This window comes from Curcuma longa, chromosome 9 (genome assembly GCF_044706935.1).
Source record: "Curcuma longa cultivar G26 ecotype Majalengka, Jawa Barat chromosome 9, ITB_CL_G26_1.1, whole genome shotgun sequence".
NCBI lineage: Eukaryota > Viridiplantae > Streptophyta > Magnoliopsida > Zingiberales > Zingiberaceae > Curcuma > Curcuma longa.
In genome coordinates, this window is record NC_133869.1 from 9,165,719 (window position 1) to 9,177,508 (window position 11,790).

The 11,790-nt window shown below is 36.4% G+C and overlaps 2 protein-coding genes across 2 annotated transcripts; both read right to left on the reverse strand.

The window, feature by feature from the left end:
• Nucleotides 1-73: 73 nt before the first annotated feature.
• LOC141835072 (uncharacterized) lies at nt 74-6,532 on the reverse strand. Its single transcript, XM_074722498.1, has 5 exons — nt 6,471-6,532; nt 3,308-3,423; nt 3,156-3,224; nt 2,967-3,076; nt 74-868 (listed from the first exon to the last, which is right to left on the reverse strand). Exons 2-5 carry the CDS (start codon nt 3,414-3,416, stop codon nt 443-445), a joined length of 714 nt encoding a protein of 237 aa, XP_074578599.1. The 5' UTR covers nt 3,417-3,423; nt 6,471-6,532; the 3' UTR covers nt 74-442.
• A 588-nt stretch (nt 6,533-7,120) lies between these two features.
• On the reverse strand, nt 7,121-11,790 carry LOC141835073 (glycine-rich RNA-binding protein 2, mitochondrial-like). The gene is made up of 5 exons (XM_074722499.1): nt 11,618-11,790; nt 10,094-10,210; nt 9,942-10,010; nt 9,756-9,862; nt 7,121-7,823 (listed from the first exon to the last, which is right to left on the reverse strand). The coding sequence occupies exons 2-5, from the start codon at nt 10,200-10,202 to the stop codon at nt 7,401-7,403; spliced, it is 708 nt and encodes a 235-aa protein (XP_074578600.1). The 5' UTR covers nt 10,203-10,210; nt 11,618-11,790; the 3' UTR covers nt 7,121-7,400.

The following is an 11,790-nucleotide window of genomic DNA, read 5'->3' on the forward strand; positions in this document are numbered from 1 at the left end:
ATCAGCATACAGAATACAAAGATTCGAAAGAACAAGCGAGCAAAACATTGAACAAAATTGAGAATTCAGGGAAAACAGAAACTGAGATGAATCATAAACAAATAAAAGCAAGATTCAAACAACCCTTGTTTTTTTTTATACATTCGATCTGCAAAATCAGCTAAAAGAAATAGAGCAACAAACCGATCAGTGTTTTAAGACTAAAGAGTGGAAGAATCTGGTTTTGGGTAAACTTCACTTTGCTCACACTCTAGGGAAGAACACATGTATCACTCAAATGAGCAACCTTGAAACCAACAGACAAGACAACTATTAAACAAAACAGGTGAAATAACATGTCCCATTGGTATAATTTGATGTCGCACGATCATCATAGGCAATAAGTTGATAATTATTAGATATTGAAGTTCTGTATAGAAAAATCTAAATCTAAGTTGCTTGATTAGCCTTGTTTATTGGCATAATCATTAGGCTCCTCGTCATCGTTATCCTGGGAACTATCCCAGGAAACTTGTTGATTGTTACTGAAGTTGGTGCTGTACCGATTGCTGTCGAGATTTCTGCTGCTGCTATCGTAGCCGTTACCACTACCTGCAACAGCACCAAAATTATTTCCAGCATCATTACCTCCATATCCATAACTGCCACCACCGTTATAGCCACCTGAGCCGCTACCACCACCATAGCCGCCTCCACCACCGTAGCCACCTCCACCATAGCCGCCGCCACCACGATAGCCACCGCCACCACTATAACCACCTCCACCATAGCCACCACCACCACCACCATAGCCGCCACCACCACCACCACCATATCCACCCGTTCTATCATTAGCATAGTTAACTCTTACCATCCGTCCATGAAGATCCTGATATGGTGAATTCATCAATAACATTAGCAATATAATGTAAAACTTAACATAGCACAGAGGACATTAATAGCCATTGAAAGAAAGTATTTTACATTTTTTACTGACAATGATTTAGTTCGTCCAAATTTTGCTCAACCTTTTAATTATTGACCTTTTAAAATCCATGAAACTTGCCCCAGATAGCAAGGATTAAGAAACTTAGAATGATAATTTTCTAGGGATTTATCTATAACTTCATAATATTCCTATCTGAATATTGAGATTCAGTCATGAGGCATTTGAATAATGACATTAAAATTGAAGTGAAATTCCTCAAGGATATTGTTATATCCCAAAAATTTGACTAAACACAATATTCGTTTTCTTTTTAGTATGTAGCAAGTGTATTTGGGGATAATCTTATTAAACTTAGGATGGTTGATCGTGTTTGTGGGCTAACTTTCAATGCAGTCAAAATCAATTGTGGTTCAATCTAAAGTCCTTACTGAGGGTTTCCTTGAGGTTGTGGTTAAGTGTCATGCATGTTGGTTCTCAGTTGAAAGTAATTTGATAAGTTAGTGTTAAATCTAAACTAATTTTGGGTTAAATTTGGATCCTAGATTCAGGATCTTTTAAAGAAATTTGGATCCTTGGAGCAAAGACCTCTTAGCTCTGCTTTATAATCATCTGCTTCACTATCAGCTGGTTGACACAGAATTGCAATTTTCAATGGTCACAAACCATTTAACTAACTGCCAAAGCTGAAATCACCTTGGAATAGCAACATTAGTATCACCAGAAGTATTAATTTCAACTGTTTGAGATAAGTCATGTGGATGTTAGCTCTTGATTGTACTTTATGCAAGACTCTTCCTTCTAAGAACCAATCATCCCTATTCTCTTCATTCCTCCCTCCTATGCCATTGCAACCAACACTCTACCTTCTTTATCCTCCACAAGGCAACCACCATTATCTAATTTCTTTCCTCTTCATGTTGCACTGTTTTCTAACTCTCATTTATTAAGATGAATGCTTTGTTTTTCTGAATGACAATGAGCAGTAGATTCGAGCAGCCAGACACCATGTCATATTTTCTCTATTTAGGACAGTATAATCATAAGTATACAGCAAAATTGATTAAACTGTCAACGTTCATTACCTTTATTATTGCTAGACTCAAACATTTGACTGATAAATCTGTTCCCAGGTTAGATCTTATGTCATGTTTACTTGGGAAGAGAGGGAAAAGAAAATAGAGGAAATAAAAGGGGAGGGAAAACACCCAGTTTGTTAAGTTGGATGGGCTTGGAGAAAGAAATAAAGATTAAAAAGAGAAGGAAAAATGATCGCTAGCAATCACCTCATCTTTTTTTTTTTTTTACCACTGTTCCATCCTGTTGATCTGAAGAAAAGTTCAGGAAAAATGTAACATTATGCTTTTATTCTACTATGCCCTCTCCTTCTTCTCTTTATTTCCTCAAGGTAAACATTATCAATGAAGCAGGCATCTTATATTAGAGGAATATGTATACTTCTCTAGATTAAAACTTTGTAGGTCTACTGATGCTAGATTTTCGGTGTTCTTACTATGTCTAAATCAATCATAATTTGTTTCTGTGAGAAGCAAAATTAGCCTCAAAACCTTGGATTCTCACCAGGGAAAGTATAACTAATTCATTTCGCATGGTTACAAACCTTTTCAATTAATTTTATCATGTAAGCATTTAGTTATCTGCATAGTATGTACTTGAACATAGTTTTACACTTATCATGTCATTTCTTTATCCTTATTTCCTTTATTGTGCTCTATGTTAAAAACTGGTGTAAGTGGTGTGAACATTGATGGGGTGTTGTGTTGCAAAGAGGATTTGGTCTCATCCATGGGAAGGAGTCCACTCGGAGCAAGGCAAAAAATGGTGAGAATGGTGTCTAGCATATGATAGTTAGGAGGAAAGAAATGTTTTGCGATTTTAATCTAAAGAGGCAACATAAAACATATGGATAACAAAAGGAAATCACAAACAAATAGTTTTGCATATACCACCTGATTGTTTACATTTCATTTAACTAGCAAATAACTGAAACATATTGCTTTATTTCATATAGCCAATGTACCTTCCCACTCAAAATGCCATTGATGGCAGCAGAGGCTTCGTCATTAGATGTAAATGTAACAAATCCAAACCCCCTGGACCATCCAGTTTCCCTATCCATGACAACTCTAGCTGCAAATGAAAATCACCATGAATTATTTTCATGCTGTAGAAGGTGCTATAGAATTTATATGGTAATACAATCACTTGCCTTCAACCACTTCACCATAACTAGTAAATGCTTCTTTCAGACTTTGATCATCAATGCCATATGGAAGTCCTAAAAGTAAGCATATAAAAGATTAGAAGTTAAGCATTACTTCAATTTATAGATTTGAAAGGATTCTTAATATTAAACCAAACCTCCAACAAAAACCTTTGAGGATGACATGCATCTTGTCGCTTGAAAAAGTGATGAACTGGAAGTTATTGATTTCTTCAACAAATTACCAATTCTATTGGTAAAAGCCATTTTCAGCCTGAAAATGACAAGGGAAATAGAAAAAAGCAAAATTCAACATAAATTGCCATGTTGAACACAAATACTCATGCAAAAGAGAAAAAAAAAATCAAAGCACTGGAAAAATATCTAATAATAGACAAGAATGAGCCAGATCACACAGCTGTGGATGGAAAAAAAATCTTTTTTTTTGACATATATATATGTATATATTTCATTTTCATCCATTGTTTCCTTTGGTTTGGATCCTCAATCTGTCTTACATTTCCTATAAATGATGTAAATTTTCATAAATTTATTTATTTATACCAGAATAATGTTTATGTGTATAAATAATATGCAATCCAATCACTACATTGCATTTGCAGTATGGAAACACCTATGAGGATGCCAATGTGGTCGTCATTAAAATTTAATATATCCATAAACAATAATTTACACATAACTAACATAATGATATCAACTCATACTAATAAACAAAAAGAATAGTGCTTAAATTTTTTTTGTTCTAATTATTAATAACAATACTTTACACCTATTGTTTCTTTCTTAGTCATCTCTTACCTTTCAATTTAATTATTTTCTAGAGTCTAATCATTAATCCAAACTAGATAAATAATCTGCTTCTAGTTCAGTAAAATTATACTCATACTAAGTCCAAATGAAACATTAAACTAATTGATATAATTTAATTGGAAATAAAATTCATCTGCATTTGTCTATGTGGCTACAAGTAATCTGGGAAGCACTTCATCTGTGTGCATATTATACGGGTACATAAAACACTTTCAAAGTAGAATCTTTAGAGTGCTCGAGTGCAATTTAAGATGCCCCAAGTGAATGGCGCATCCTTAAATTGTTCTTAACTAAACTCAGGGTATAACATCCACAGGCATAAAATCTTGGCATGAACACACGTCTCATAGGAAATCAGAAAAAAAAAAGGAAGAAAGAAGGGATAGGATGATCTCTTTATATGGATCTACTTCCAATAACCAATGTAATTGGATTAATTAATTTTATTGCTTGCCTGAATCATAGGCGTATAAAATTGTCTTGTGCTAATGATCTGTTGTATAAGTATAATACTATGAAAGAGAAAATTACTAATTCCTAATAATAATAAATTCAATGACTATTAAAAGGCTAATATTTTGAAGGGGGTGATTTGATACATCTATTTGCGAGATTGCATCAAATCTACCTTCCGCCATGGAAAAGGGATAAATCAAGGAACCGAATCATCAAAAGTAAATTAAAACAGATACAATCAAGAAAAATCAAGATGAAGTATTGAACTCCGCGACCAATAAGGAGCAAATAAGAAAACGAAGAACATTGCTGGTTGATCGTAGACTTCAATCCACGAACAGAACAAGAATTGGAAGAATGAAAATTTAGGGCTTATCAAAATTTAGATTTACCTTTCGCCATGGAAAAGGGTTTGATAATATTTTGAATCACTATTTGGGAGATCGCATCAAATCTACCTTCTCGCCATGGAAAAGGGATAAATCAAGGATCCGAATAATCAAAAGTAAATAAAAACAGATACAATCAAGAAAAATCAAAATGAAGAATTGAACTCCGCGACCAATAAGGAGCAAATAAGAAAACGAAGAACATTGCTGGTTGATCGTAGACTTCAATCCACGAACAGAACAAGAATTGGAAGAACGAAAATTTAGGGTTTATCAAAATTTAGATTTACCTTTCCTATAAGGAGCAAATAAGAAAACGAAGAACATTGCTGGTTGATCGTAGCCTTCAATCCACGAACAGAACAAGAATTGGAAGAACGAAAATTTAGGGTTTATCAAAATTTAGATTTACCTTTCCTATAAGGAGGCATTATCGAATCAGTCCAAGATCAAGCTGAATTGTAAGTCAAAGTCAACTTGTGTTAATCAAAGTCAAATCCAATCCTAAATTAGTCTGAGATAAGACGGACTCACTCAGCCTTTTCGAACCCTAGGAATTCAAATCCTAAGCAAACTAAGGAGACGCTTGGTAGGCGGGTTTAGGAGAGGGAAAGAGAATGACATTCTTAATGCTTGGTAGACGGGAATGAAAATCAAAATAAGGATTTGATATCCCTGATTTCATAACCTACCCCTCCCCCGGTTATCGCTAAACTCCATTCCCATCGCGTGCACTTTTTTTCCCCTTCCTTCGCTTCGCTTCTTTCTCGTCCGCGGAAGCCCCTTCATCACCTGCTCCACCACTACCGCCGCCACCGCGATCTCCATCTCCTCCGTCAACGCCTTCATCGACGTCTCCGCCAACGCCTCCTTCACCAAGCACACTCTCCGCCTCAACAGCGACCAGACCTTCCTCTGCTACTCCTCCGCGCCGATGCGCCTCGCGCAGCAGGGCAACTCGCTGCTCTTCGCCCCGGGCTTCGCCGGCGTCGTGCGCCTCGTAGCTCTCCCTGATCCCGCCTATGAGCCAGTCCTCGATCGGTTCAGTGCCTGCTATCCGATCTCCGGCGAAGCCTCCTTCGCCCGCCCTTCTCTGTGGAGTACAGGTGGGAGAAAAAGGGATGGGGCGACCTGCTTCTCCTCGCCCATCCCCTCCACCTCCGCCTCCTCTCCTCCCACGACTGCTACGTCACCGTGCTCGACGACTTCAAGTACAACAGCATCGACGGCGAACTCGTTGAACTGATTCTCATTCCATAATTTAAGCCAAATCAAATAAATTCATGGGAATAATACTCATTCCAGTATCTATACCAAGCACCAAAAATCCGGTAATCATTCCCATTGTCATTAACCCCTCAATGGAAATAATACTCATTCCCATTACCGAATGTATACCAAGCGCCCCCTAAGCAGCAAATAAGAAAACGAAGAACATTGCTGGTTGATCGTAGCCTTCAATCCACGAACAGAACAAGAATTGGAAGAACGAAAATTTAGGGTTTATCAAAATTTAGATTTACCTTTCCTATAAGGAGCAAATAAGAAAACTAAGAGCATTGCTGGTTGATCGTAGACTTCAATCGACGAACAGAACACGAATTGGAAGAACGAATATTTAGGGTTTATCAAAATTCAGATTTACCTTTCCTCGGGGGCTCTGAGCGATCAGACTTTCATCCGCACTGAAAAACCCTACTCGCTCCGAGAGAAGCAACGGCGGGCCGCTTTATAGACGATTCACATCAGATCCAGACCGTTAATATATGGAGGAGGATGGATAGCCGTTGGATGGCGGACAGCTTGGGAGCCGGGACTCGGGAGACACTTGTTGTTCCTGAGGAACGAGTTACTTAAACGATACCAACGCTAGGTTGTATACCGGTGCGTGGATCGACAGGAAGGCGAGGCGATTGCAGAGGCCGAAGGATTTCAGTATTCTTTCGTTGCTTCACCTCTGATGTGGCAGAGCTAGAAGACCCACACGTGGCACTAATCGAATCGGTTCAAAATCAAATTGAGTTGTAAGTCAAAGTCTGGGGGCTCCATCTTGCATCCACCATCTAATCAGGTATCCACCATCTAAGCTAGCCTGGGGGCTCCATCTTGCATCTTCAAGTGCTCTTATTCAATCAAGAGCAGCATACAGAATACAAAGATTTGAAACAAGCGAGCAAAACATTGAACAAAATTGAGAATTCAGGGAGAAAAGAAACTGAGATGAATCATAAACAAATAAAAGCAAGATTCAAACAACCCTTGTTTTTTTTTATACATTCGATCTGCAAAATCAGCTAAAAGAAATAGAGCAACAAACCGATCAGTGTTTTAAGACTAAAGAGTGGAAGAATCTGGTTTTGGGTAAACTTCACTTTGCTCACACTCTAGGGAAGAACACATGTATCACTCAAATGAGCAACCTTGAAACCAACAGACAGACAACTATTAAACAAAACAGGTGAAATAACATGTCCCATTGGTATAATTTGATGTCGCACGATCATCATTGCCAATAAGTTGATAATTATTAGACATTGAAGTTCTGTATAGAAAAATCTAAATCTAAGTTGCTTGATTAGCCTTGCTTATTGGCATAGTCATTAGGCTCCTCGTCATCGTTATCCTGGGAACTATCCCAGGAACCTGTTTGATTGTTACTGAAGTTGGTGCTATACCGATTGCTGTCGAGATTTCTGCTGCTGCTACCGTAGCCGTTACCACTACCTTCAACAGCACCTAAATTATTTCCAGCATCATTACCTCCATATCCATAACTGCCACCACCGTTATAGCCACCTGAGCTGCTACCACCACCGTAGCCGCCTCCGCCACCGTAGCCACCTCCACCATAGCCGCCGCCACCACTATAGCCACCTCCGCCACCTCCACCATAGCCGCCGCCACCACTATAGCCACCACCACCACCACCATATCCACCGCGAAATCCACCCGTTCTATCATTAGCATAGTTAACTCTTACCATCCGTCCATGAAGATCCTGATATGGTGAATTCATCAATAACATTAGCAATATAATGTAAAACTTAACATAGCACAGAGGACATTAATAGTCATTGAAAGAAAGTATGCTACATTTTTTACTGACAATGATTTAGTTCGTCCAAATTTTGCTCAATCTTTTAAAATCCATGAAACTTGCCCCAGATAGCAAGGATTAAGACAGCTTAGAATGATAATTTTCTAGGGATTTATCTATAGCTTCATAATACTCCTATCTGAATATTGAGATTCGGTCATGAGGCATTTGAATAATGACATTAAAATTGAAGTGAAATTCCTCAAGGATATTGTTATATCCCAAAAATTTGACTAAAGACAATATTCGTTTCTTTTTAGTATGTCGCAAATGAATTTAGGGATAATCTTATTAAACTTGGGATGGTTGATCGTGTTTGTGAGCTAACTTTCAATGTAGTCCAAATCAATAGTGGTTCAATCTAAAGTCCTTACTGAGGGTTTCCTTGAGGTTGTGGTTAAGTGTCATGCATGTTGGTTCTGAGTCGAAAGTAATTTGATAAGTTAGTGTTAAATCTAAACTAATTTTGGGTTAAATTTGGATCCTAGATGCAGGTCTTTTAAAGAAATTTGGATCCTTGGAGCAAAGACCTCTTAGCTCTGCTTTATAATAATCTGCTTCAATATCAGCTGGTTGACACAGAATTGCAATTTTCAATGGTCACAAACCATTTAACTAACTGCCAAAGCTGAAATCACCGTGGAATAGCAACATTAGTATCGCCAGAAGTATTAATTTAACTGTTTGACGTAAGTCATGTGGATGTTAGCTCATGATGGTACTTTATGCAAGACCCTCTTCCTTCTAAGAACCAATAAACCCTATTCTCTTCATTCCTCCCTCCTATGCCATTGCAACCAACACTCTACCTTCTTTATCCTCCACAAGGCAACCACCGTTATCTAATATCTTTCCTCTTCATGTTGCACTGTTTTCTAACTCTCATTTATTAAGATGAATGCTTTGTTTTTCTGAATGAAAATGAGCAGTAGATTCAAGCAGCCAGACACCATGGCATATTTTCTCTATTTAGGACAGTATAGTCATAAGTATACAGAAAAATTGATTAAACTGTCAACGTTCATTACCTTTATTATTGCTAGACTCGAACATTTGACTGATAAATCTATTCCCAGGTTAGATCTTATGTCATGTTTACTTGGGAAGAGAGGGAAAAGAAAATAGAGGAAAGAAAAGGGGAGGGAAAACACCCAGCTTGTTAACTTGGATGGGCTCGGAGAAAGAAATAAAGATTAAAAAGAGAAGGAAAAAACGATCGCTAGCAATCACCTCATCTTTTTTATTACCAGTGTTCCATCCTGTTGATCTGAAGAAAAATTCAGGAAAAATATAACATTATGCTTTTATTCTACTCTGCCCTCTCCTTCTTGTCTTCTCTTTATTTCCTCAAGGTAAACATTATCAATGAAGCAGACATCTTATATTAGAGGAATATGTATACTTCTCTAGATTAAAACTTTGTAGGTCTACTGATGCTAGATTTTCGGTGTTCTTACTATGTCTAAATCAATCATAATTTGTTTCTGTGAGAAGCAAAATTAGCCTCAAAACCTTTATTGTGCTCTATGTTAAAAACTGGTGTAAGTCGTGTGAACATTGATGGGTTGTTGTGTTGCAAAGAGGATTTGTTCTCATCCATGGGAAGGAGTCCACTCAGGACAAGGCAAAAAATGGTGAAAATGGTGTCTAGCATATGATAGTTAGGAGGAAAGAAATGTTTTGCAATTTTAATCTAAAGAGGCAACATAAAACATATGGATAACAAAAGGAAATCACAAACAAATAGTTTTGCATATACCACCTGATTGTTTACATTTCATTTAACTAGCAAATAACTGAAACATATTGCTTGATTTCATATAGCCAATGTACCTTCCCATCCATGCCACTGATGGCAGCAGAGGCTTCTTCATTAGATGTAAATGTAACAAATCCAAACCCCCTGGACCTCCCAGTTTCCCTATCCATGATAACTCTAGCTGCAAACAAAAATCACAATGAATTATTTTCATGCTGTAGAAGGTGCTATAGAATTTATATGGTAAAACAATCACTTGCCTTCGACCACTTCACCATAACTAGTAAATGCTTCTCTCAGACTTTGATCATCAATGCCATATGAAAGTCCTAAAAGTAAGCATATAAAAGATTACAAGTTAAGCATTACTTCAATTTATAGATTTGAAAGGATTCTTAGTATTAAACCAAACCTCCAACAAAAACATTTGAGGATGACATGCATCTTGTTGCTTGAAAAAGTGATGAACCAGAAGTTATTGATTTCTTCAACAAATTACCAATTCTATTGGTAAAAGCCATTGTTCAACCTGAAAATGACAAGGGAAATAGAAAAAAGCAAAATTCAACATAAATTGCCATGTTGAACACAAATATTCATGCAAAAGAGAAAAAAAATCAAAGCACTGGAAAAATATCTAATAATAGACAAGAATGAGCCAGATCACCCAGCTGCGGATGGAAAAAAATCTTTTTTTATTTGACATATACATATGTATATATTTCATTTTCATCCATTGTTTCCTATTGTTTGTACAATGATGGATCCTCAATCTGTCTTATATTTCCTATAAATGTAAATTTTCATAAATTTATTTATTTATACCAGAATAATGTTTATGTGTATAAATAATATGCAATCCAATCACGCATTTGCATTATGCAAACACCTATGAGGATGCCAATGTGGTCGTCATTAAAATTTAAGATATCCATAAACAATAATTTACACATACCTAACATAATGATATCAGCACATACTAATAAACCAAAAGAATAGTGCTTAAGAATTTTTTGTTCTAATTATTAATAACAAATACTTTACACCTATTGTTTCTTTCTTAGTCATCTCTTACCTTTCAATTTAATTATTTTCTAGAGTCTAATCATTAGTCCAAACTAGATAAATAATCTGCTTCTAGTTCAGTAAAATTATACTCATACTAAGTCCAAATGAAACATTAAACAAATTGATGTAATTTAATTGGAAATAAAAGCCATCTGCATTTGTCTATGAGGCTACAAATAATCTGGGAAGCACTTCATCTGTGTGCATATTATACGGGTACATAAAACACTTTCAAAATAGAATCTTTAGAGTGCTCGAGTGCAATTTAAGATGCCCTAAGTGAATGACGCATCCTTAAATTATTCTTAACTAAACTCAAGGTATAACATTCACAGGCATAAAATCTTGGCATGAACACACGTCTCATAGGAAATCAGAAAAAAAAAAAAAGGAAGAAAGAAGGGATAGGATGATCTCTTTAAATGGATCTACTTCCAATAACCAATGTAATTGGATTAAAATTTTATTGCTTGCCTGAATCATAGGCGTATAAAATTGTCTTGTGCTAATGATCTGTTGTATAAGTATAATACTATGAAAGAGAAAATTAGTAATTCCTAATAATAATAAATTCAATGACTATTAAAAGGCTAATATTTTGAAGGGGGTGATTTGATACATCTATTTGCGAGATTGCATCAAATCTACCTTCCGCCATGGAAAAGGGATAAATCAAGGAACCGAATCATCAAAAGTAAATTAAAACAGATACAATCAAGAAAAATCAAGATGAAGTATTGAACTCCGCGACCAATAAGGAGCAAATAAGAAAACGAAGAACATTGCTGGTTGATCGTAGACTTCAATCCACGAACAGAACAAGAATTGGAAGAACGAAAATTTAGGGCTTATCAAAATTTAGATTTACCTTTCGCCATGGAAAAGGGTTTGATAATATTTTGAATGACTATTTGGGAGATCGCATCAAATCTACCTTCTCGCCATGGAAAAGGGATAAATCAAGGAACCGAATCATCAAAAGTAAATTAAAACAGATACAATCAAGAAAAATCAAAATGAAGAATTGAACTCCGCGACCAA

What these genes read in the sequence shown, in the direction of transcription:
- LOC141835072 (XM_074722498.1), bottom strand. Translation starts at nt 3,416, where the DNA reads ATGGCTTTTACCAATAGAATTGGTAATTTGTTGAAGAAATCAATAACT. An exon ending in TTATGGTGAAGTGGTTGAAG is followed by an intron (nt 3,077 to 3,155) that starts GCAAGTGATTGT and finishes TTTCATTTGCAG; the next exon opens with CTAGAGTTGTCATGGATAGG. An exon ending in ATGGCATTTTGAGTGGGAAG is followed by an intron (nt 869 to 2,966) that starts GTACATTGGCTA and finishes TCACCATATCAG; the next exon opens with GATCTTCATGGACGGATGGT.
- LOC141835073 (XM_074722499.1), bottom strand. Translation starts at nt 10,202, where the DNA reads ATGGCTTTTACCAATAGAATTGGTAATTTGTTGAAGAAATCAATAACT. An exon ending in CTCAAATGTTTTTGTTGGAG is followed by an intron (nt 10,011 to 10,093) that starts GTTTGGTTTAAT and finishes GCTTACTTTTAG; the next exon opens with GACTTTCATATGGCATTGAT. An exon ending in TCAGTGGCATGGATGGGAAG is followed by an intron (nt 7,824 to 9,755) that starts GTACATTGGCTA and finishes TCACCATATCAG; the next exon opens with GATCTTCATGGACGGATGGT.